Below are 24,547 nucleotides of genomic sequence, written 5' to 3' on the forward strand. Positions count from 1 at the left end.
GCTATATTACAGGGGTGGGGGCAAAGGGATCATAAACCCCTTAACTTTTGTGGCAATCCTTTCCATTACTGTTTTTAAGAAGACTACAGGAGAGTGATAATTTTACTAAAACTGGACGGAGTCAAGTGGTAAGACTTAGTCATATCATTATGCACCCCCAATCTTTACTGCCATCTTATTTGAGCACTGTCTGCAACAACCCCGTTCCTGTGGTTAGAAAGTTATGCTCCTAAAAAGTTGTTCTCAAACTACTTCTTGAAGTTCAAGAAACCAAGACTCTTTAACAGGTCACTGAAGGCCAAAAAGAAAAAAAGAGGTCTCTTATTAACAAGATTATTCTTTTTTGTGCTTAAGATTACAAAGACCCAATCTGTGCAGGGATCTTCCACCGTCTTCAAGATGGGTGTTAATTTTGGGATCTGTGCTCCTCATTGCATACAAGTTTTTTGCAACCCAATGTGGACTCTGCAAAAAGCATGCATGCAGCGAGTACTAACACCACTGTTACCGAAACACCAGCCCATATCTGCCCCCCAATTTAATCCAGATTCATCCTTTCCAAGGGAAATCAGATAAAGTTTTAAAAAACAGCAATACCTTGTTGCCAGCTTCCTATTTGTGATATCTCAGTGGTTTATTCATAATATTAAGCCCATGTCTGAAAGAACCCATAGACTTCTATTCCATTTGCATGAAAGAGCAGCAGTATTTATAGAAGCCAGCAATAAGGGATTTGTATCTGACAGCTCATTGTATTTGTCTTTTCTGTTCTATTTCCACCACCCCAATAATTATAGTTGTTTACTTTGCAGGCATTAATTGCTACTGCAGTAGAGACAAAGAATTATGAGTCAATGTCGCTGGCTGATCCTTACATAACAAAGCAAAGGAAGAAAATCAGCCAGTTATTATTACCCCCAAACAAATGCTCAGTAAATAACATAGAAAACCGAGCCCTCACTAACAAAAACATTCTGCCTTCGTCTGGCAACCAATCTTTCAGAAAACACAGTCATGTTCTAGGAGGAGTCAGAAGTCACTTGGGTCAGATGTCTACAACACACAGCCTTATTAAAAACAAACCACAGAGTCAATAAACGTCGTCCAGTTATATTGCACAGGGTAAAATGCTGTTCTTCATGCCTTCTTCGTTTCATACCGAGATGCAGTTTGAAATTGGCAGCGCTTGTTTTCATGCTGACATCTGGGTCCTTGCAAAATCAATCAGAGACGACAGAGTAGCTGTGGATTTTCCCCCCTTTTCAAAAGCGTCTGCAGAGATTCCATCCACTCCCAGTCCGTTCTTGGAGAGTGAACAAGAGTCCTTGGTGAACCACTTCCAGTCAGAGCAGACAATGCTGGATCAGTGCTATAAAGCAGCTCCTTGTGTTCCATCTTTTTTTAAAGATCAAGAAAAGTTTCATCTTAGAAATGCCTTACACTGAATCAGACTGCTGGCCCATCTAGCTACATACTGTCTTCACTGACTGGCAGTGACTGCCTGGAGTTTCAGACGGGACACGCCCAGCTTTACCTGCAGAGATGGTTTTAGGGTAGCGCGACCATTGTGGACGCACTGGGGGCCATGCTGCAGGAGGCGCCGCAGCAATGCTGTAGAACGGAGCATAAGAGGGAAGGGGTATCAAAGTTTAATGTCGCATGGGGCACCACTGAAATCTGAGAGCCCAGAGTCCACCTCTGCTACCTGGGGACGACAAGGATTGAACCCAGGACCTTCTGAATGCAGAGCAGACGCTCTTCCACTGAGCTGTGGCCTTAGGCCAGGAGGCAGAAGGCCAGACATACTGTTCTATGTCCAGATCCTCTGCCTGCCATCACAGCCCTCTCCAAGAGAATCAGAGAATCATACAACTGTAGAGTGGGAAGGGACCCACGGATCATCTAGTCCAACCCCCTGCAATGCGGGAATCTCAGCTAAAGCATCCAAGACAGACGGCCACCCAACCTCTGCTGAGAAACCACCAAGGAAGGAGAGTCCATAACCTCACAAGGGCGTCTCTTCCACTGTCGAACAGCTCTTACTGTCAGAAAAAAATTGTTTAGTCGGACTCTCCTTTCTTGTAACCTGAAGCCATTGGTTCGAGTCCTGTCTTCTGAAGCAGGGGTAAAACAAGCATGCTCCCTCTTCCATGTGACAGCCCTTTAGATATGTGAAGATGGCTCTTTTCCAGGCTAAACATACCCAGCTCCTTCAGAAGCCACTCCTGGGGGTCAGAGCAACCTTTGAGGTAGCTTACAACCATACAAGTGAGCAGGAGCCTTTGAGATTGGTGGAGATTTCTTCCTTTCTTTTTTATGAAATCAGCCGCCTTTCCTGACATTTATACGTAAGGGACCCTTTCATATGCTAGCCAGAACACCTTTGGCGTTGTTTCAGATTTACTCCAGTGTGATTTTGAAATAACACGGCAGAGTGCAACTCATTCTCCCGACAATAGATAATCTCAAACCTTTGACAGCAAGATATACACCACCCAGGCTCCAGCTAGCTAGTTTCATTATCCAGTAGGTTATTTCTTTCCCATTCATGTGTGCTGATCTTCGTGTTTTCGTTGTGCTTCTTTCAGGCCTCCAGTTAGCAGAGCTGCTCCTCAACCTGAGAAACTGCAAAAGAATAACATCAATAAAAAAAGGAAACTGGTTGAGGTCAGGGTTAATCCTTCGTTGTTTTATGCTAATTGCAACCTGGGATGAATGATGTTTTTGCTTCGGTTTGAGAGTTTTTGTGTGCGATGGCAATTACGGACAAGCAACAAACTGGTCTTTGCCCTCAGTGATTTTTATTTGTTTTTGATGTTCTTCTCCACAAGCCATGCAAAATGTTTAATTTGCACATGCAGTTGTGATGAATTTCTTATTGTCCTCTTGCTGCTTTCAATTTTTGTGTCGGTTTTTCCAATAATACTACCTGCTAGAGCAAACAGCAGTTGTGTTTTCCATGTATGCCATTTGCATGTCAAGACCCCGAGGCCAGCCCCTTGTGTTGAATAATAACATATGGACACCATATTTTAGGTTAACGGGCAAAATTTAGGCTTTATTGGTTGCAGAATGTGAGCAGTATTGGCTTGTTGTTGTTGTTTAGTCGTTTAGTCGTGTCCGACTCTTTGTGACCCCATGGACCAGAGCACGCCAGGCACTCCTATCTTCCACTGCCTCCCACAGTTTGGTTTAACTCATGCTGGTATTGGCTTAGGCATTGGAATTGAACCGACTATATCTGACTCCTGCCTGCCTGCAGGAAGTCTCACAAGGGTTAACCACTAGTAGGGGGACGCACGTCAACTCGGAGAGCCCCCCAGGATCACCGGAAGGTCATGCCATGGCCCTAGCCTCCACCCAGGCTTTGGACAGGAACCACGACCCCCGGGTTCCTTTAATGGAATACCCTTTAGAATGGAGGGGCACGTGATGGCCACACCTCACCCCCCATCCAGGTTTTACCAATGCCGAACCGCCACTCGAGCTGAAGTCTCACCACCAATACCCTCACACCTGCAACCAGCCTCTAATGCCCTCAGAGACCACGGCCAACCAAACATCATTTGCCCGATTGGAAAGATGTACGCCATCAGCACAGAAGAAGGCCTCTTTTGCTGAATGTAATGGCGAGGTGTGCAATCACCTGGTCCTTCAGTTCTTCCGCCTTCCGAGTCACCGCTTGGTTCACCAGTTTTCCTAGCCTTGTTAGCAGCAGCCGGGCAAAGACTGTTACGCCACACACGTTTTTCCAGGAGCACTGACCAAATTAGAGTCATGTTTGGAAAGGCAGCTGCCAGCTTGTCAAAGTCCCTTTTAACGCTCCAAGTCAAATCAGAGCAAACAGCAGTTGGGTTTTCCATGTATGGCATTTGCTCTGATTCAGCAGGTTCAGTAGAACGCAGTTTTCCCCAGAAAAGCACTGGAACAACAACAACAACAGCAACAACAACAAAAAGTCTGCTCAGATGTGGACCTGAAAAATCCAGACCAGTGCCTAGGAAGTATGGAGCAAAGATAGGTTTGGATGAGCCCTTAGAGATGTAATTTCTCCTTTGACAATATGAAAAGGTAAATGCTAAGTGAAAAGCTTCAGTACCTTGCACTGCGCCACATGTAGTTGAACTCGCATGCATTCATCCCATGAAGACTTATCAATAGATTTGTGGCATAGGGATTTATGTTTTGCTTCTTGAGTACTAATAAGGATGAGAATGGTATGGAGAAAACCCATCACTTCTGGAAGAGCAAGAAGTGTATGTCAAGCTGTTACTTTACAATTTTTATTTCTTATGATGTTGAACTGGCTTTATTGCGAATGAGGTAAATATTTGTTAATGTTCTGCAAACCATTTGCATGTTGCTTATTGATTCAGAATTTCTTTGTATGATTTGGATAAACTTTTGCGAATATTATCAGCATCAGAACAATTTGGACGTTGTTCCGCTCTGATTTTTACATTTTTGTGGTTGGTGGCCAGAGAAAATGTCTCTTTTTAAAATGTCGTTGCTGATGTGTCTTCTTTGAGGAGGAAAAAAGAAGTGTTCACCAAAAGTAGCGTATAACCCTCTTATTATCTTGGTACGTTTTTCTTTCTAGGAATTGGCTTTAGACCATGTTTTCGGGTATCGCGGATTCGATTGTCGCAACAACCTTCATTACCTCAATGATGGTGCTGATATTATTTTCCATACTGCTGCAGCATGCATAGTTCAAAACCTTTCCACAGGTAATTCAAAGACATTTTGAGTAAATAATGGATAGATGGTGAAGTAGGGCATAAACAGGTGTTTATGTCAAATCACTAACAGTGCAGTCCTGAGTTAAGTTGCTGAGAAGTAAGTCTGTTGAATTCAATGGGGCACCCTTCCCGATAAGCAAAGTTAGAATTGCAGCATAAATCATTGTTGAAATGGTATAAAAGCTATTCTTATATCAAGTTTTAATTGTTCTTATGCAAACGGAAGTGATAATTTCCTTTTCAGATAAGTTCATTTTTTCTAGGACTGACTTTTTGTACGTATATTGCAATCACCCCTGTTTCAATTTCTATTCTAAAACCAATGTTTCTTTGGAATCGCATAGGAAGCCAAACTTTCTACCTGGAGCATACGGATGACATCCTCTGCCTAACAGTCAACCAGCACCCAAAGTACAAAAACGTGGTGGCAACCAGCCAGATTGGTAGGTTCATGGTCAAAGTTAAAAGTAAAGTATTTAGTTGAGATTCCTGCATCGCAGGGGGCTTCCGACTCTACAATTCTGTGATTCTGTGATGCTGGCCCTCTGTTTAGATGTAGGGAGTATGAAACTGGACAGAGTTATCCTTCCTGAATTATTTTTTCCCCACCCTGCTATTGGATGCTATTCCGAACCCAATATAAGGAGACCACCTAGGTCAGAATTTTCTGCTCAAACATGTAGCAACTCCCTAAGGTCTCAGGCAAATAGTCATGGGAAACATCCCTGTGAATCTGGAGAGAACGCATCTCCCTCTTCCAGAGTGTCTAAATCAGGGGTCGGCAAACTATGGCCTGTGGGCTGTATACGGCCCGAGGGGGTCATTAAACTGGCCCCCGGTCCTTGCTGCCCGCTTGGTCATTCCCCATGCTGGTTTAGCTCCGCACAGGAACTGACTTCCGGGACGCAGCCACGGCTTTCTCCTCCCCAGCCATGGCTCCAAAAGCCAGTGGGAAAAGAGGGGCATGCGTGTGTGCATGTGCACGGGTGCGAGCATGCAAGCTCCCATGCACGGGCGATCTGGCCCACCAGTGGAAAATTTTGCCAACCCCTGGTCTAAATGCTACGTTGCTGCATGTAAAACCCACCCAGGACTGATTTTTTTAAAGCAAACTTTAATTTTTGCTTTCTATGCCTGACGTTCTATACTGTGATACAGCTGCAAGTTATTTCATTGCTATGGTCCTCGATTGTGCTTTGTTTGGTGTTATTTCATCTCTTCGGATCTAAGTTTCCCTTTTGAATACTGGTAGGTAAAGGTAAAGGGACGCCTGACCATTAGGTCCAGTCATGGCCGATTCTGGAGTTGCGGTGCTCATCTCACTTTATTGGCCGAGGGAGCCGGTGTACAGCTTCCGGGTCATGTGGCCAGCATGACTAAGCCACTTCTGGCAAACCAGAGCAGCGCACGGAAATGCCGTTTACCTTCCCGCCAGATGGTACTTGCACTTTGACGTGCTTTCGAACTGCTAGGTTGGCAGGAGCAGGGACCGAGCAACGGGAGCTCACCCCGTTGCGGGGATTCGAACCGCCAACCTTCTGGTCAGCAAATCCTAGGCTCTGTGGTTTAACCCACAGCGCCACCCGCATCCCTTTTGAAAACTGGTAATTGACCGTAATAAAGAGAGATAGGATTCGATAGGCAATGCTAGGCATTAACCCTGACAATTTTTACATGCAAAATGTGTCCTCTACTCTAGCTAGTGCCTTTGATATTACCCAAGCAAAAAGCTATCATCAAAATAGCCCCTGCATGTCTTTGGGGAATCTCTGGATAACAGCTGTTTGGTGTGCTGCCATTTACCACGGCTTCCTTAATTCGCTGTCTTCTCATTAACCTGCCACATGGAAGGAACTCCAGTTCTGATTCAGTCTCAGTCAGCATTTCCACTGGAACTCTCTATTTATAGCTACCTAATAAAACGCCTGTGTTGCTTTAAGAGCTTGAAACTACCTGCATGCAGATAGATGATTTGGGGCCTAACACAATCATCGCACTTCACAAACTGAGAGGTTTAAGTTGAAACTTCTCCTGCCGATGAAATATTAGGCTTGAGGCTCTCGACAACATTTCCAAAGGAAATCTCCCTTTCCTCCCTTGTCTTTGTGGATATCCATCAGGAAAGTAAATCTAAACACAGAAAATGCCCGAACAATTTTTTTTTTTTTGCAATATTTAAGGAACTGAGAATATTTACTGGCTGGCTGTGTTGGCAGCTTGGTTGGCCGGTGGGAAATTCTGTTTCTCTTGGGTGGTGGAGCAGGGCTTGGCAATGTTTTGACATCATGGGTGTGTGTGTAGGGGGTTTGACATCATTTTGCAACTTGGGCTGGATCTACATGGACCTATTTAACATTATTTCCCCCTATTACAACAATATTAAATATGCCGTTCTAAAACGTCATAGGGCATACTTGTTAATTAAAACGTTTTTACCTTGGGTTGTGTGTTTTTTTGGAGGGGGGGTCAAATGTAAGTAATACCCGGCCACACCTTATTCCAAAACACCGTTTCTTTCCCTGTTGCTTGTCGCTGGTTGCTCTGCTCCACATTTTAATTCTTCCTCCCTCCCTGAACATCACCTCTCAAATCACCCCTCAAATATCATTGGAGGGGGGTTGGAGTTTAAATACAGTTAAAAAAAAAAGGTAAAACACTACTGAGGTCCAGCGCCGAGGGCTTTCTGGCGGTTCCCTCGCTGCGAGAAGTCAGGTTACAAGGAACCAGGCAGAGGTAGTGGCACCTGCCCTGTGGAACGCCCTGCCACCAGATGTCAAAGAGAGCAACAACTACCAGACTTTTAGACGACATCTGAAGGCAGCCCTGTTTAGGGAAGCTTTTAATGTTTGAGGCATTATTGTATTTTAATATTGTGTTGGAAGCCGCCCAGAGTGGCTGGAGAAACCCAGCCAGATGGGTGGGATGTAAATAATAAATTATTATTAAATTATTATTATTATTATACATAAGGACGTATGAGCAGTGTTTTACCAACATAGCAGTATAAAGCTATAAAAATAAGCAATAAAAAGGGAAGGTAATAACAGATTGTGAACGTAAAAAGTAGGACCTCAATGTGTCCATCTACATTATCAAAACCATTCCTTAACCCTTCCTTAACATTAAAAACCATAAGGGTAGATCCTCCCTTGGAGTATTTAACCAGGATCTGAAAATATAGTTTTAAACATCCATCTGTCGTGGATGCTTTAGATCAGGCATCCCCAACCTGCAGCCCTCCAGATGTTTTGGTCTACAACTCTCATCATCCCTAGCTAACAGGACCAGTGGTCAGGGATGATGGGAACTGTAGTCCAAAACATCTGGAGGGCCGAAGGTTGGGGATGCCTGCTTTAGATGACTCCCTGGTCCCTTCCAACTCGTAAGATTCTATGATTCTAAGGCGGGGTTCAAAATCAGGTTAATATTAACAGAAGCTAAGGTCAATTCCAGCATTTTCCATTCCTGTGGTTAAGAGGGTAGTTGCTGAGAGGGAAGTGGGGAACTACATTCACAAGACTGGCTCATGATCTCTTGGCAGCAGTGAAGAGAAAGCCAGTGTTACATTTCCATCAGTCTGCACTGGAAATTCTTCTTTTGCAGAATAGCCCACTGCATTGGGGCCATTTTGCTTCTCTACAGGTACCAGCAGAAATGCATTACGTTGAATATATGATTCAACTATATTCCTGCCTTTCTTTTGTTTTTGTTGTTTATTTATCCATATTCATGTTGATTTATTTTTTAAAATTTAATTTTTATTTGGTGCTTCTTCCTTCTGGTGCTGATGTTGAGCGCTTCAGCATTAGAAACAGTGACTTATTTCCGCTATTGTTTTCCCTTGGTGCTTTCTCATTTGCCATTGCCCACACCACGCAGGTGATATGACAGAATTTCCAGGTAAGGCTTTCCTCTCCTGTGAGTCCTAGTCAGAAAAGTCGCGTCAGGTCCTTTTCATGCTCCTCCTCTTGTTGTATCAATGTCAACTGCAGATACAAGTGGAACCTGGGCAGGTTTGGTTTTTGTGTGCCTGGTTTTGTGCATCTTTCCATGAATATTTCCTTACGATCATTTTAGAACATGTCTCCCCTCATGAAGTCTGATATTTATCCCACGTACCCACCCAATCATGTGTGTTCCATGAGCTATTACTACATGTGGTTTTTGGGGAGGGATGCAGATGGTTTTGTCTTAGCTGCTTTATTGTTGATACAATGCACCTGCCTCTCAAGCTGATGACTTTAAATGAAACCTCCTTAATTCCCCGTTCCTTTTGAAATAAATCAGGTACAACACCTTCTGTCCACATATGGGATGCTATGACTAAGCAGACTTTGTCTATGCTGCGCTGCTTCCATTCCAAAGGAGTGAATTACGTCAACTTCAGCGCTACTGGCAAGCTCCTAGTCTCTGTGGGAGTTGATCCTGAACATACAATCACAGTGTGGAGATGGCAGGAAGGTGAGTAGACCGTCTCTTTCTTACTACTGCATTGGCCTGAATATAAGCCGCACCCGCAAATTAAGACACACCTTTAAAATTCAAGGGGTGGGCGCATGGGAAATATAAGCCGCACTTTAACTTTTCACAGTCGGAATTTGGGAGAAAGCCACACATTAAATGTTAAAACAACTTTTTAGAAGTGTGTGTGGTGCTTTTAACAAACACTGATGCATCTGTTGTGTTTACTGATTTGCCGCTCCCTTTTGATTTCCACAGGCGCTAAAATTGCAAGCAGAGGAGGCCACCTAGAAAGGATCTTCGTTGTAGAGTTCCGTCCAGATTCAGACACCCAGTTTGTCTCTGTTGGAGTCAAACACATGAAATTCTGGACTCTGGCTGGAAGCGCTTTGCTCTATAAAAAGGGAGTCATTGGTTCGTTGGAAGATGCCAAAATGCAAACCATGCTCTCTGTGGCCTTTGGTGCGGTGAGTTTGTGCTTTTACTGGTGGGATTTTCAGCAGGGAGGCGGTATAATCCCGCCCCCCATGACTAAGGCTGCAATCTGAAACCTACTTCCTAGGAAGTAAGTCCCACTGAAAGCAAAGAGACTTACTTACAAGTAAACAGGCTGCAGGATTGCTCACTTCTACCTCAATGATTTCAGTTGCTTCTTCATTTCTGTAGCCTCTGGTAACAAGAAAGTCCTGCGCTTCTAATCAGGTCCATCCAAACCAGCTCCAACATTTCCCACCCATTTGACCAAAGGTTGTATAACTAGACGTATTGGAATTGAGACATTCTGCTAGAGTGCACCAACTTCAGAATGGAATCCATCCATTCATGAGGGGTCAGGGTAGATGCCAAAGTACACTGTGACCTACAAGATCGTGGTTAATTATGCTGAGAAGTAACAGAGTCCTTTAATAAATGGCATTTACAAAGCAACTCATGACTGTTTCTTTCAGAATAACCTTACTTTCACTGGTGCCATAAACGGAGATGTTTATGTCTGGAAGGATCACTTTCTAATCAGACTGGTGGCAAAAGCTCACACTGGGCCCGTCTTTACAATGTACACAACGCTTCGTGATGGACTCATTGTCACTGGAGGGAAAGAAAGACCGTAAGAGACTATAACTTGTTTCTGTTTGCAGTTGCCACCGCTTGGCAATTGCTCCACTTCTTCAGAGAGGAGTTCAAATCACTGTTGATTCCCAAAGAAGAAAGTCTGCTTTGCATGCTGCAACAAAATACACCTCCACCTTTGGTCGCTTGCATTTTTTGTGCTAATTATAGGGCATTCATGCATCTGAAAACATGCTAAACATGCACCCAGCCTGGTGGGGTGGGGTGGGTGGTGTTACTACTTCTTTTCAGACATATACCGTATTTTTCGCTCTATAGGAAGCACTTTTTCCCCTCCAAAAATTAAGGGGAAATGTGTGTGCGTCCTATGGAGCGAATGCAGGCTCCTTGGCTTCAGCGATATCAACGTGAAGCCTCCGAAGCGCAGAGGGAGCCCTCCCTCCGGGCTCCGGAGGCTACGCGTTGCTTTCGCTGAAGCCTGGAGAGCAAGAGGGGTCAGTGCGCACCAACCCCTCTCACTCTCCAGGCTTCAGGGATAGCCGCCTGAAGCCTTTGGAGCGCAGCGGGACCTCGCGCTGTGCTCCAAAGGCTTCGCAACCTTACCGCCGCTCCCGGACCTGTTCTGGGGGCTGGGGTCAGGGGAAGCTCGGGCTTCCCCCGCCCCCAGCCCTGCAAGCTCCGGGAGCAGAGGCAAGGCTGCGTGCAACCTTGCCACCACTCCCGGACCTTTTCTGGGGCTGGGGACAGGGGAAGCCCCCGCCCCAGCCCCGCGGCTAAAAACGAAGCCAAGACAATGAGCAGGATCCATCCCGCTCGCTGTCTTGGCTTCTTTGCTCTTTGGGGCTGGAGGGAGAAATAAGATTTTTTTTCTTGATTTCCCCCCGTAAAAACTAGGTGTGCCTTATGGTCCGGTGCACCTTGGAGCGAAAAATACGGTAGATGCCTTGTAGTCATTGCAGGAAAGACACAGCCAGCCTTTAAAGGGAACACGGAAGCTGTCTTAAATGACATCCTGCATACTTTTACCCCCCCCCCAGGACGAAAGAAGGAGGTGCTGTGAAACTGTGGGATCAGGAGATGAAACGCTGCCGGGCATTTCAGCTTGAGACAGGGCAAATCGTGGAGTGTGTCCGATCGGTGTGCCGAGGCAAAGTACGTGAGATACACAAAATGCATTGCCATTTGTTCTCCTCACAAGGGGCTCTTGTTAAGATCGAGCGTTTAGCAAAACAATAAAAAGTGATCTGCACTTAGAGAGAGATTCCGCTTATGGAGAAAAGGACGCTAGGAAGCTCCAGTGGGCAGGAACAAGTAGATGTTTGAGGCAGATGGTTCTGAATATCTAGCAGACTTTGGAGCCATGGCTGGTTCCCTGTAACTTAGCTTCTCGCAGTGAGGGAACTGCCAGAAGGCCCTTGGTGCTGGACCTCCGTGTCCGGGCAGAACGATGGGGGTGGAGACGCTCCTTCAGGTATACTGGACCAATGTCATTTAGGACTTTAAAAGTCAGCACCAACACTTTGAATTGTGCTCAGAAACGTACTGGGAGCCAGTGTAGGTCTTTCAAGACCGGTGTTATATGGTCACGGCAGCCACTTCCAGTCACCAGTCTAGCTGCCACATTCTGGATTAGTTGTAGTTTCCGGGTCACCTTCAAAGGTAGCCCCACATAGAGTGCATTGCAGTAGTCCAAGCGGGAGATAACTAGAGCTAGTGTTGTCTACCAAGGAGAGGCAGTGTGTTGATAGAAAGAGGAGGCGCAGCCCCCTAGACACAGAGCCCACCTTCAAGCCCAAGATTCCTGCAGGGACAGAAATTCTTGTGAGTAGCGCAGCATTCTTTGCATCTGCTTAACATCTTGGTGGGTAGGTGGGGAAACTTGTTGGAATAACCTTGCAGCTCCCATGTGTGGGAGATTAGCAGCCAAACCTAACAAATGCATATTCTTGCTAGCAAGCATGGGAAAGGCCTAAGTCCACAGAGATGTATTGCTAAATAGGCAGATCCTCAGACCATAGAAATACAATTGGTAGAGAGGATTCTCTGTGATGTCATTGCCTCCTCCCCTGGAGAGGAAAGAGCATGTGGTACTTCCTGTTCCTCTCTCTTCCTTTGATCAGCACTGGATGCAGAACAAAAGTAATGTTTAAGATAATTTGTAAAGCCTTTTTTTTTTTGTTAACTTTGCTACGTTACATGTGCATTCTGTGGTTGGCTTCCTTTGCAGCGCTTTATTTTGAAATCCTTGAGATAATATTTTAGTTTCCTGTGAATTATGTTGCTTTGAATGTATGCTTTATGTTTGACTTTCTTCAGTAATTTTTATTCTGGATTGTTTTATTTGATGTTTTAATGTAGGTTGCAAGCCGTTTGGAGGGTATATGTGTGTATATATATATATATATATATATATATATATATATATAATAAGTATAGAAATGAAATGAATAATAATAATAATATGTGAAAAAATGCAGCAGTCTTTCGAAATTCACGCTTCTCTAAGTAGATGTTGGTTTTAAAAAAAAAATAATAATACATAAGTACTGACTTGGACTTTGTTTGAAATATCAACAGGGCAAAATTTTAGTGGGAACCAAAGATGGAGAAATAATTGAAATTGGAGAGAAAAATGGTGCTTCTAACCTGCTGATTGACAGCCACATGGAAGGAGAGATATGGGGCTTGGCTACTCATCCCTCCAAAGACATCTTCATCTCTGCTAGTAATGATGGCACTGCAAGGATCTGGGACCTTTGTGACAAAGTAAGAGGTGCTTCAGTTGAATCGAAGCCTTCAGTGTACTTAGGAAAATTATAGGCTACTCCTGTTGTTCGAGCTTAGAATTTATCATTGCATCTGTCATTTCCAAAATGTTTCATAATCTCTTGTGTTTGCCCTGACAGCAACTCTACGCAGAGGGTTAACATAACCCCTATTTCACTGGTGAACTGTTGAGTACAAATTAGATTCAGTTGAGCCACATGTGCTTCAATTTTGCCTGGTGACTTGCAAAGGTGTCTCTGGAACTCCGGGTTCCTCAGCAAACCTCCAGTTATCACAACTAATCATTATTACTTATATACCTTTAAGGGCTTTTCCAAGCAAGCTGTAAAGATGTAAAGCATTTCAGATTATCTGATTAACAAAGATTGTTGGGACATTTTTCAGTCAGTTGAAACTGGCTCTGCTGCCAACGGAATGAAATCCAGAGCTGTATATCAAGGGATCTGAATCCACTGTGTTTGCAAACCTGCTGTTTTAATCAAGCTACCAGGCAGATATTGTAGGAAATGAGGTACTTCTTCACACATCACAGAGTTAAACTACCACAGTGTGTAGTTATGGCCTCCCATACCAAAGGGCTTCAAAAGAAAATTAAACAAGTTCGTGGAGAATAAAGCTATCAATAGCTGCTTGCCAGGATAACACCTTCAGGCTCAGCGGCAGATTCACAAGGGGAGAAAGTGCAGGTGTGGTCCTGACCTGCTTGTGGTCTTCCTGATGACATCCAGCGGGTCACTGTGAGAACAGGCTCCTGGACTAAATAGGCCTTTGGACCAGTGCCAGTTTTAAAGGTAAAGGGACCCCTGACCATTAGGTCCAGTCGTGACCAACTCTGGGGTTGCAGCGCTCATCTCGCTTTATTGGCCAAGAAAGCCGGTGTACATAATACAAATGCATATTTTATACACTTCTGTGTCCTCTTTTGCAAGAGGGCAGAAGGCTGAATCCACATGCAGCGAACTGGGCTCTGAAAACACAAAACATACATTTCCCCCATTGCCCTGAAGAATGCTGTTCTGCTGAACAAGACAGGCTACAGTTTAATAAACTAGTTACAAAAGCAATAATGTGTACTGTATGGTCTGGAAATGCTTTGCATTGGCAGTGTTCAGAGAATTAGCTACCCCCTACACCACTTTCTGTTAAGGTAAAGGTAAAGGTACCCCTGCCCGTACGGGCCACTCTTGACAGACTCTAGGGTTGTGCGCCCATCTCACTCAAGAGGCCGGCGGCCAGCGCTGTCCGAAGACACTTCCGGGTCACGTGGCCAGCGTGACAAAGCTGCATCTGGCGAGCCAGCGCAGCACATGGAACGCTGTTTACCTTCCCGCTGGTAAGCGGTCCCTATTTATCTACTTGCACCTGGGGGTGCTTTCGAACTGCTAGGTTGGCAGGCGCTGGGACCGAGCAACGGGAGCGCACCCCGCTGCGGGGATTCGAACCGCCGACCTTTCGATCGGCAAGCCCTAGACGCTGAGGCTTTTACCCACAGCGCCACTCGTGTTCTGTTATGGCTGTGATAAAAAATAGACACTTCCATCTCCGTTTATAATAACTGCAGTTTATTGTAAACCGTGCTGAAAGATTAAAAGTAAAGGGTCCCCTGACCATTAGGTCCAGTTGCGGATGACTCTGGGGTTTCGGCGCTCATCTCGCTTTATTGGCCGAGGGAGCCGGCGTACAGCTTCCGGGTCATGTGGCCAGCATGACTAAGCTGCTTCTGGCAAACCAGAGCAGTGCACGGAAATGCCGTTTACCTTCCCACCGGAGTGGTACCTATTTATCAACTTGCACTTTGACGTGCTTTCGAACTGCTAGGTTGGCAGGAGCAGCGACCAAGCGACGGGAGCTCACCCCAGCGTGGGGATTCGAACCACCAACCTTCTGATTGGCAAGTGCTAGACTCTGGTTTAACCCATGGCGCCACCTGCATCCCTTAATGCCAAATTTACGTATAAGCTAAAAAAGCTATAGCTTAGGGCCCCACTCCCTTGGGGCCCCCCAAAAAAATTTAAAGGAAAAAACAACCGGATGTACATTTCCAAAATATAAGATAAAAAACAAATAAAATAAAACCTACATACAGCAACAGTGTTTTGTGTTGTGTAGGCTCCTATGATGTAAGTCATGGGCCCCGCCTGCTAGCCTGCTCCCTAAACTATCACTGGTTTGCTCATTTCTATATCAATTACTTTGATAAAATATATATTTTGTTATGTACAAATGGCTTTAGATACCTATGAGGTCCATAAATTACCATATAGCATATATTCAACACAAAAAAACAGCGACAATTTGTTGTTGACAAAGGACAGCTGGACATATGAAGGGCCCCATTACCTTCAGCAGCTTAGGGCCTCATCAAACCTAAATCCATTGCTGTCAACTTTCCCCTTTTCTTGCGAGGAATCCTAGTTGGAATAAGGGAATTTCCCTTAAAAAGGGGGGAAACGTTGACAGCTATGCCTGAATCTGGCCTTTCTTTGGACTGATTCTGTAGGACTCTTTTTACGTTCTGTTCTTTGTAAATATCGCCACAACCCAGTTAAGGGGCACATGCATGCAGAAACTAACTTCCCTGCTTGTATCCCTGACTGCATGAAGAACCATGCAGTGTGCATAGTTCGACTCCTGATCCAGAAACTGGGGTTGGGTACAAAGTCCCAGTCAGAAAGTTGATGCCAGCACTGTTCAGCTGCACGAACTCGTGTAGCTGAATGAGGATGAAGTGTGTGTGTGTGTGTGTGTGTGTGTGTGTGTGTAAGTGTCTTGAGTTGTAAATGATGCCGTAAAGCAAAGTGTCGCCGTCTCCATCCCACAGAAACTTCTGAACAAAGTGAATCTGGGCCATGCTGCCAGATGTGCCGCTTACAGCCCTGACGGCGAAATGGTTGCCATTGGCATGAAGAACGGAGAGTTCATCATTTTGCTCGTGAACAGCCTTAAAGTGTGGGGCAAGAAAAGAGACCGCAAGTCTGCCATCCAGGACGTCAGGTATTGTGGCTAGGTTGTGGGGTGACCAAGATGGGCAGAAGTGCAACTGACGGGCTCGTGAGCCATTTGGTTTTGCGCCGTGTGGTGCTTGCTAATGGCTTGTTATCTTTGGAAAGCATTGTCCAAGTGGCATTAGTTCACACTAACTCAGGATAGGTAACGTGGGGCCGTCCAGTTGTTGTGGACTAAATTCCCATCACTCCAAGCCAAGATGACCAGTGGTCAGGGATAATGGGAGTTGTCGTCCACAACATTTGGACGGTACCGTATTGGCTTCCCCTGTTCTAAACGCACACCAAACTTCAAGAAACCGTAAAGCTAATAAAACAGATATTCCATAGCCATCCCTAGTTCTTGCTAGCCAAATAATAATAAGTGCAGTTGAGAGCAATGGGTCTGATCAGATAGGCCATATGGAACCCCTAACCACATCTCTCGAGTGATATTATTTATAATCATGGGGCCACCACTGAGAAAGCGCTGCTGCTTCCATTGATGTCCTCACTTTGTGACTCAAGGGAATATAGATCGCGACTCTTGAAGGTGACTTCAGCAGGTGGGCAGCCACATAGCGGGGAAGATGATCTCTAAAATAAGATCTCCCCTGGAACAAATACTGCAGCTGGTGAGCAAAGCGATTTCCAAAGGAAATTTAATTAGGCAGAAACTCCATTCCGCTCTGTAGCCTGTCCTTTGCAGGTCGCATTACCACAAATAAAGTTGCGCTGAAATGCCAGATAATCTGAGGAGTGGGCGAATTCTTTGGACAGTGGGGGGAGGGAAGTCTTCTCTTGCTGTGCTTTTGAGCAGATCTGGAAGCTGTAGGAGGATCTTGTCTTAAGGAGATAGGATTGGGTTGGATAAATATCTCCAAGGGTTTTATGTCACACAAGTTTTGGCTTCCTCTCCCCATGCCTGTAAAAGAAATGAAAACTCTGTATTGACCGGAACCTACATCTTATTTAAAAACAGCTTTCCAAACCACCTGAGCACCACTCCACAAACCACAGATGATCTTTCCAGGAACGAAAGGCATTCTAAAGTATCATTTGCCAAGCATCATATTCAGTTTTTTCCCAAGCGAGGAACTCTCCTAACACTTCATGGCCCAGCACTGTCTCAACAAAGCCCTGCTCCTTCTTGTTTTGCTGTGCAGAATCAGCCCCGATAACCGGTTCCTCGCGGTGGGCTCACAGGAACACACCGTTGACTTCTATGATCTCACCCAAGGCACAACGTTGAACCGCATCGGCTACTGTAAAGACATCCCAAGCTTTGTCATTCAGATGGATTTTTCTGCAGACAGCAGATACATTCAGGTAGGTTTTTGGGTTTAATTCTTCTCTTTTCTATTTTCGAAATTCAGGTTTACAGCTCTTCTGATATAGAAGGCTCCATACTGGTGATAGTGTCCCGGAGGAAATGGATTCTTGATGCAAAATATCGCCTTCTTGCACTTGGGTGGTTTAATTGTAATGAGCTGCATGCAACCCATCCTGGGACCGCATGGTGAAGGGCCAGGCTATAAATGTATTTATTTAATAGCAATATGAATACACTGCTTATAAAGTGGTACCTCTGGATGTGAACGGGATCCATTCCGGAGACCCGTTTGCATCCAGAAGCGAACGCCACCCACGCGTCTGCGCATGTGCGGGTCGCAATTCGCCACTTCTGCGCATGCGCATGACGTCATTTTGACCGCCTGCGCATGCGTGAGCGGTGAAACCTGGAAGTAACGCGCTCCGTTACTTCTGGGTCGCCACAGCGCGCAACCCGAAAATACTTATCCCGAAGCTACTTCAACCCAAGGTACGACTGTATACGGTTATTTAAATGCCTATAAAACAAAAGCAGACAGGCAGAGGGAAAGAAGACAGTGAATGAAAATAGGCAGTCTTGCGTTTCATAGATCAAAATGCTGCTGTTATAATGCCTTGCAGTACAGATATTCCCTGCACATAGAAAACTAACATGTCAGGCAGACGGCAAGCCTGGAATATCCTTCACCCTGACCAGGGCCATAGCTAGGGGATGGTGAGGTGGGCCCCTGCCTGGGGTGCAGGCGAGGGTGGGGGGCCGCAAAATCGCCTAAAAATATGTCCATAAATATGTCTATAAATAAAAATATAAATTATTGCCTCATAAGAAAAGGTTTTAAATAGAGGGTAAATTGAATGGGTGTGGGGGGGTGTTTGGAGGTGAGGCGGAAAGAGGAGCTAATTTGTCCATGGCAAGGGGGCACAATCTGGACCAGGCTTCCTCAAACCCGGCCCTCCAGATGTTTTGGGACTACAATTCCCATCATCCCTGACCACTGGTCCTGCTAGCTAGGGATCATTGGAGTTGTAGCCCAGAAATATCTGGAGGGCCGAGTTTGAGGAAGCCTGATGTGGAGAGTTCTGCCAGGGGTTCAAGATCAACTACCGTATTTTTTGCACCATAACACTCACTTTTTTCCTCCTAGAAAGTAAGGGGAAATGTCTGTGCGTGTTATGGAGGAAATGCCTACGGGTGGCATGCCTACAGATTTTCCTCCTCTAAAAACTACGTGCGTGTTATAGTCGGGTGCGTGTTATAGAGCGAAAAATACGGTAGCTATGGCTCTGACCCGGACATACCTGTTCTTAATGTGCAGAAATGCTTTTCCACAAGGGTTTAATGTGACAGAGTGAATTGCTAACTTCAGACTGACATGGTTCAGTCCAGGCAAAAGTTCATTGGCAGAGTGAAAACTAAGCCAAAGGGAACAAGCCATTTCAAGGAATTTCATGTGATGCGTGTGCTTCAATCACATTTGTCACATTTGGATTAACTTGACTCTTGGGGTCCCTTCCAACTCTACAATTCTCTGATTCTATTACCTTTCCCTGCTTATATCTCAGATAAAGCAAAACATAATCTGCAAGCCTGCATTTGTTAACACAGAAATGCCGCTTCGCATATGCATTTGTCTGGGTTGCAGATTAATTCCTTCATATTTTCTTTTAGAGAGTCGTGTTTCATTAAGCAGAGCCGCAGACCTATGGCATTGCTAGCTGCCGTGGTAGATGCTAGGCATGGGGACCAAGTGTTTTGGCACCATCCGTGTGACGATCATGATGTCTTGCCTCCCTCAGGTATCAACCGGTGCCTATAAACGCCAAGTCCACGAGGTGCCATTAGGGAAGCAGGTGACGGACGCAGCGTTCATTGGGAAGATCACCTGGGCCACCTGGACAAGGTGATGCGGCACAAAAAGAGCTGTGAGCTTCACGGTGGTACAGAAAGGAGATAGAAGGGATGGGCGGCAGGAGAGCAGCATCATGAGCCATAGCTCAGTGGTAGAGCATCTGCTTTGCATGCAGAAGGTCTCAGGTTTGATTCCCGGCGTCTCCAGGTAGGGCTTGGAAGTGTCCCTTGCCTGGAACCATGAAGAGCTGCTGCAAGTCTTTGTGGACAATAATGAGCTAAGCGGGCCAATGATCTGACTCCAGTATAATGCAACGCAGATTATATAATAATAATAACAATAATTTATTATTTATACCCCGCCCATCTGGCTGGGCCTCCCCAGCCACTCTGGGCGGCTTCCATAAAAACCAAAAATACAGTAAAATATCACACGTTAAAAACTTCCCTGAACAGGGCTGCCTTAAGATGTCTTCTGAATGTCAGGTAGTTGTTTATCGCTTTGACATCTGCTGGAAGGGCGTTCCACAGGGCGGGCGCCACTACCGAGAAGGCCCTCTGCCTGGTTCCCTGTAGCTTTGCTTCTCGCAATGAGGGAACCACCAGAAGGCCCTCGGCGCTGGACCTCAGCGTCCGGGCAGAATGATGGGGGTGGAGACGCTCCTTCAGGTATACTGGACCGAGGCCGTTTAGGGCTTTAAAGGTCAGCACCAACACTTAGATTCCTATGTTCCTAATCTCACCCAGTAAGAATTCACCCACTTGTGATGGGTGACAAAATACCCCCTGTTCCCCACCCCAGTCAATTTGCTGGAAACTAATTGGGAGAAGAAAAGGCTGAGGAGTAACTCCTACACAAATCTGGAGTGCTGTCCCTAAGACAGTTGGGTAGCACCTTGTACGCCCTCTTCCGGCAACTCCTGCAAGCCAAGCTGGTGCCAAACGTATTGCTCTGCTTTCTTTTGGACCACATTGTGGGAATGTTAAAGACAGTAGGAAAGGATATATTGAGTAAGTAATATCCTTCCTTCACTCACGCCAATAAGTGATGTAGCAGAGCCGATTCCCCTTCAATAAAGCTGGAAACTAGACCGCAGATTCGTTTGAATCTCTTAGTTAAGATTATTTCCTGGTGTTCCCTTTGATCCCCCTTAAAAGAATAAAGGCACAAGTCTTTCTGAGTAAAAGTTTACTCACATTTCAGTTCACGATTTGATCCCTGAAAGGCAGGCTTTGCTTAATGGTTACACAACAAACTGTGAGTTCATCTCATATGGAAACTGAACTCATGTACTGCTGGCTGAGAGCCAGCAGACAGCAAAATTACATTCAGATAGCAAAATGGCAGCAGGAGAGCAGCATGGCAGCAAAAGAATAGAAAGACAAAAGGAGACTGATAAAATGGCCGCATGACTCGGCTCTTTTATGGAGTCAGCCAGAGCCATGCCCATCTCCCAGATCACATGCAGGGGGAAGACGCTCCAGACCAGTGGAGCAGAAGGTTACACTGACTGGATGTCCCCCTGCCTGTGCCCACGCTCCCTAAATCAGGAATGTTGCATTTGACTGTACCAATGGATTACATCCCATACACATCAATGAGGTCAAGGCAGGGTCTTGTTGTCTGGGCAGCCTAGGACCTCCATACACTGTCCAGGCTTGCACCCCAGAGAGGTCACTTTGGTGTTGCTAACATAGCAGAAATGACACGGGAGGCAGAAGTTATGAGTTTCCAGTCTCTGCAGCCACACCAGGCGCTGTGATTCTCCAGCAATTTCACTTTGCTCCCAGAGGTACACTCCATTGTCTTTCGAGACAGATGGAGGCCAACACATTTGGACTGGCCGCCTCTGTGCTGCCAAAAGCATCTTCTCTGAGAAATCTCAGTATATTTTTTCTTTTAAAAAAACAACAACATACCTAGCTCCCTAAGGGCTTTACTGTCTTCAGAAACACATGCCCCAAATGCTATACTATCTTTTTCCTTTCATCTTTCACCATTGGAGCAGTATCCTTGGAGATGAAGTCATTGGTATTTGGCCTCGAAATGCGGATAAGGCAGACGTCAACTGTGCTTGCGTAACCCACGCTGGCCTGAACATAGTCTCCGGGGACGACTTTGGACTAGTCAAACTCTTTGACTTCCCCTGCACTGAAAAATTTGTAAGTTGGCTTTCTAGCTTTCTGGTGTCTGTACACAGAATCAGAAAATGGGGTGAGGTGCTGAAATCATGAATAAACGAGAGAGACAAATTTCTTAGAATGCCAAAAATATATATTTTTTAATTGCCTGGTGCATTTTGGAGGTCAGGCATCTGGCAAAGGAGGAAACTGTAGTAGTATATATTTTTGCAGGGAGCTCCTGTTGTTCAGTCCCAGCTCCTGCCAAGCTAGCAGTTCTAAAGCATGTCAAAAGTGCAAGTAGATAAATAGGTACCACTCCAGCGGGAAGGTAAACGGCATTTCCGTGCGCTGCTCTGGTTTCGCCAGAAGTGACTTAGTCATCCTGGCCACATGACCCGGAAAAACTGTCTGCAGACAAACGCCGGCTCCCTCAGCCAGTAAAGCGAGATGAGCACCGCAGCGCCAGAGTCGTTCGTGACTGGACTTAACTGTCAGGGGTCCTTTACTTTTACATTTTTATTGCCCCCAAGACAGGAATTTCTTGTTTCCAAACTGTGCCGCACAGCAATAAAAGATTTGGGACACGTTGAGAACTTTTTCTCTCCAGTTTATTCTTGGTTGCATCAGTTTCACATTTTCCCCAGTCTTAAGTTCAGTTCTCCACATCATCTTGTGATTTATTTATTTTTAAGTCCTTCTGAGAATTCATCAGCATGTTCGTGCAAATTTCTCCCAATCTACACATTTTGGGGTGCTAATTTCCCAAAATATGTGCATTTTTGCAAAGCAATTCCCCCCCAATACATTTCCTGCCTGTTATTTTCATGAATATCTGAATATTTTTCCTAACGTATGCTTTGTCAAACACATTACTTAACTGTAGAATTGCACTGCAAAATCTGAGGAACGGAGAATCTCAAAGGGTGGCTCTTGTTTCGGTTCACACATTGTTTCAAACAGTGCAAATTACATAGGTTCACCTTTAAAGGCAAACTCAAGTTGCATTCCGCACGCCCGCCCCCCCAAAATCCTTGGTTCAGGCTTCTGTCTCCCCACTTACAGCATATAGGTGAAATCATGTATAGTGGGGAACACCATCTACAAAGCCTGTAACCCCCTCTCTAAACTTCTGGAAACCCTTGAAAAACCGCTTTAAAAAACCAGACGGGGATAAATGGTAGCAAAGGTGGTTCTCTGTCTTCCTTATCACTAGAGGACGATTTGGAAATGATGACAAGGGAGGTAGACCAGTACCCCGAAGTGCCTGGCTGTGATTCAGAAGCAGACTCCTGGAATCACTAGCTGTTTTTCCGCTCTTTCCAGGGTGTTTTTGTCTCTCTTGTGCCTTTTTGGAGTTTCAATTGATTTATTTATTCCCCCCCCCCCAGCACTGCGTATATATGCAGTTGTGCTCAAGTTAAACACACGTGAGGAGGGAGATACCCATATATAGAACCATATTGTGGGTTCTCAGAAGTGTTCAGATGCCCGTGATCAATGCAGTCGGTCTTCATTGCATTCTGACGATTAAAAAAACCCACAGCTGCCAATGTGGGTGGAACGAGACGGTGCTTTTTGTGTGTGAGAGAGAAACCTTGCCTTTTCCCAACAGGCCAAACACAAGCGTTACTTCGGCCATTCGGCTCACGTCACCAACATACGCTTCTCTCACGATGACAAGTACGTTATCAGCACCGGAGGGGATGATTGCAGGTACCTTTTTGCATTTGTTTATGCCGAGCTGAGCGTTGGGTACGGGAGTGAGAAAGCAGAGTTCGGTTCCCCACTGAGAGATTCGCACTCAACTTAGCCTGCTTCGCAAGGCTCTTGGGAGGCGAAAAGATATTGCTTTGAGCTCTTGTGGTGGAGAGGACAAAAGAATAAAAGAATATCAAACGGAAGAAGTCAGTGCTAACCGCTAGATCCTACAAGCTGCTGTAGGAAGTGGTGGCAAAGAGACACACAGACTCATCCAACCATAGCTGTCAGCCGTCCCTTATTTGGCGGGACAGTCCCTTATCCCAGTGCTGTGTCCCGTTGCTGTCCCTTATTGATGATGTCCCTTAAATTTCCTGGGTTTCAAAGGAAGCAGCTCCTCTCCCTCCCTCCCTTCTGCTGGCCAGGGAGGAGGGAGGCTCCAACTGTGTAGCTCGGCTGCATTGCTCACCCAATAAGGAGTCTAAGAACGACTGGGGGGTGGAGCTTGCATGCCTTGTGCCGATCAAATCGGCCGCGTTGCCTAGGGACTCGCCTTTGCTCAGCGCTTCCCAGCAGAGAGGGGACGGTGGTTTTCCTTGCTGCATCCCCTTTGCCGGGTTGCTGCACTGTGGGAACCACCGCTTGAGGCTTCGTTTGGCTGCTGGCTGGGCTTTCTGCCTTTGGCTTGGAGGGGCTCAGAAATCGAACATACCTGTGTTTGGAAAATCCCTTATTTTGGCTGCTGGTCCCTTGTTTTCAAGGCTGCTGTTCCCTTGTTTTCAAATCTGTAAGTTGACAGCTATGCATCCAACCCTTTGCTGGAACAAGTCGGCAGTTGGGCAGAGCAAAGGATGTAAACTTCGCCTTTCTGCAGTAGGCTGGATTCCTTACAAACCATTCTTTATCTTCCATCCAGACAAGTGGAATAGTTTATAAGCAGAGGTTGGGTGGCTGTCTGTCATGGATGCTGTAGTTGAGGTTCCGGCAATGCTGGGGTGACAATACTAGATGACACTCAAGAGTCTCTTCCAACTCTAAGATTTTATGATTCTGTGATTATTCAAGTGCAAGGACACATTCCAGCCAGGCAAAAGCACTTGGGTGGGGATAGTTCTGAGGGCCAGATAAAGAAGCCCAGGGGGCCGCATTCCAGCCCTGAGCATCCTCACCTCTAGTTCACACAGTACTTAGCTGGATGGGCTCAATGATCTCCCTCAGTGAAAGGCAGCCATCTGTTAAGCAGTCATACCTCGGGATGAATACTCTTCAGCTTAAATATTTTCGGGTTGCACTCCGTGGTGACCCCAAAGTAACTGAGCACGTTACTTCTGGGTTTCGCCACTTGCACATGCGCAGACGCTCAAAATGACGTCACACACATGCGCGGAAGCGGCAAAACGCAACCCACGCACGTGCAGATGCACAGTCGCATCTTACATTCGCTTCAGGATGCGAACGGGGCTCCGGAACAGATCCCGTTCGCATCCAGAGGTACCACTGTA

General features: G+C 45.8%; 1 protein-coding gene across 3 annotated transcripts in view; it reads left to right on the forward strand.

The window, feature by feature from the left end:
• EML6 (EMAP like 6) overlaps positions 1 to 24,547 on the forward strand; it is a 169,371-nt gene that overhangs the window by 140,556 nt on the left and 4,268 nt on the right. For 2 of the 3 annotated variants that reach the window (XM_053383652.1, XM_053383654.1), the window contains exons 29-42: positions 2,589 to 2,667; positions 4,601 to 4,730; positions 5,087 to 5,185; positions 8,622 to 8,642; positions 9,030 to 9,203; positions 9,462 to 9,670; positions 10,151 to 10,308; positions 11,309 to 11,423; positions 12,849 to 13,037; positions 15,880 to 16,052; positions 17,209 to 17,371; positions 19,172 to 19,275; positions 21,233 to 21,386; positions 22,960 to 23,060. In XM_053383652.1, coding sequence (XP_053239627.1) covers positions 2,589 to 2,667; positions 4,601 to 4,730; positions 5,087 to 5,185; positions 8,622 to 8,642; positions 9,030 to 9,203; positions 9,462 to 9,670; positions 10,151 to 10,308; positions 11,309 to 11,423; positions 12,849 to 13,037; positions 15,880 to 16,052; positions 17,209 to 17,371; positions 19,172 to 19,275; positions 21,233 to 21,386; positions 22,960 to 23,060 — 1,869 coding nt within the window. The remainder of the gene's footprint in view (positions 1 to 2,588; positions 2,668 to 4,600; positions 4,731 to 5,086; positions 5,186 to 8,621; positions 8,643 to 9,029; positions 9,204 to 9,461; positions 9,671 to 10,150; positions 10,309 to 11,308; positions 11,424 to 12,848; positions 13,038 to 15,879; positions 16,053 to 17,208; positions 17,372 to 19,171; positions 19,276 to 21,232; positions 21,387 to 22,959; positions 23,061 to 24,547) is intronic. The other variant, XM_053383655.1, reaches the window with a different exon arrangement.

The sequence above is a fragment of the Podarcis raffonei genome, chromosome 3, assembly GCF_027172205.1.
Source record: "Podarcis raffonei isolate rPodRaf1 chromosome 3, rPodRaf1.pri, whole genome shotgun sequence".
Lineage (NCBI taxonomy): Eukaryota > Metazoa > Chordata > Lepidosauria > Squamata > Lacertidae > Podarcis > Podarcis raffonei.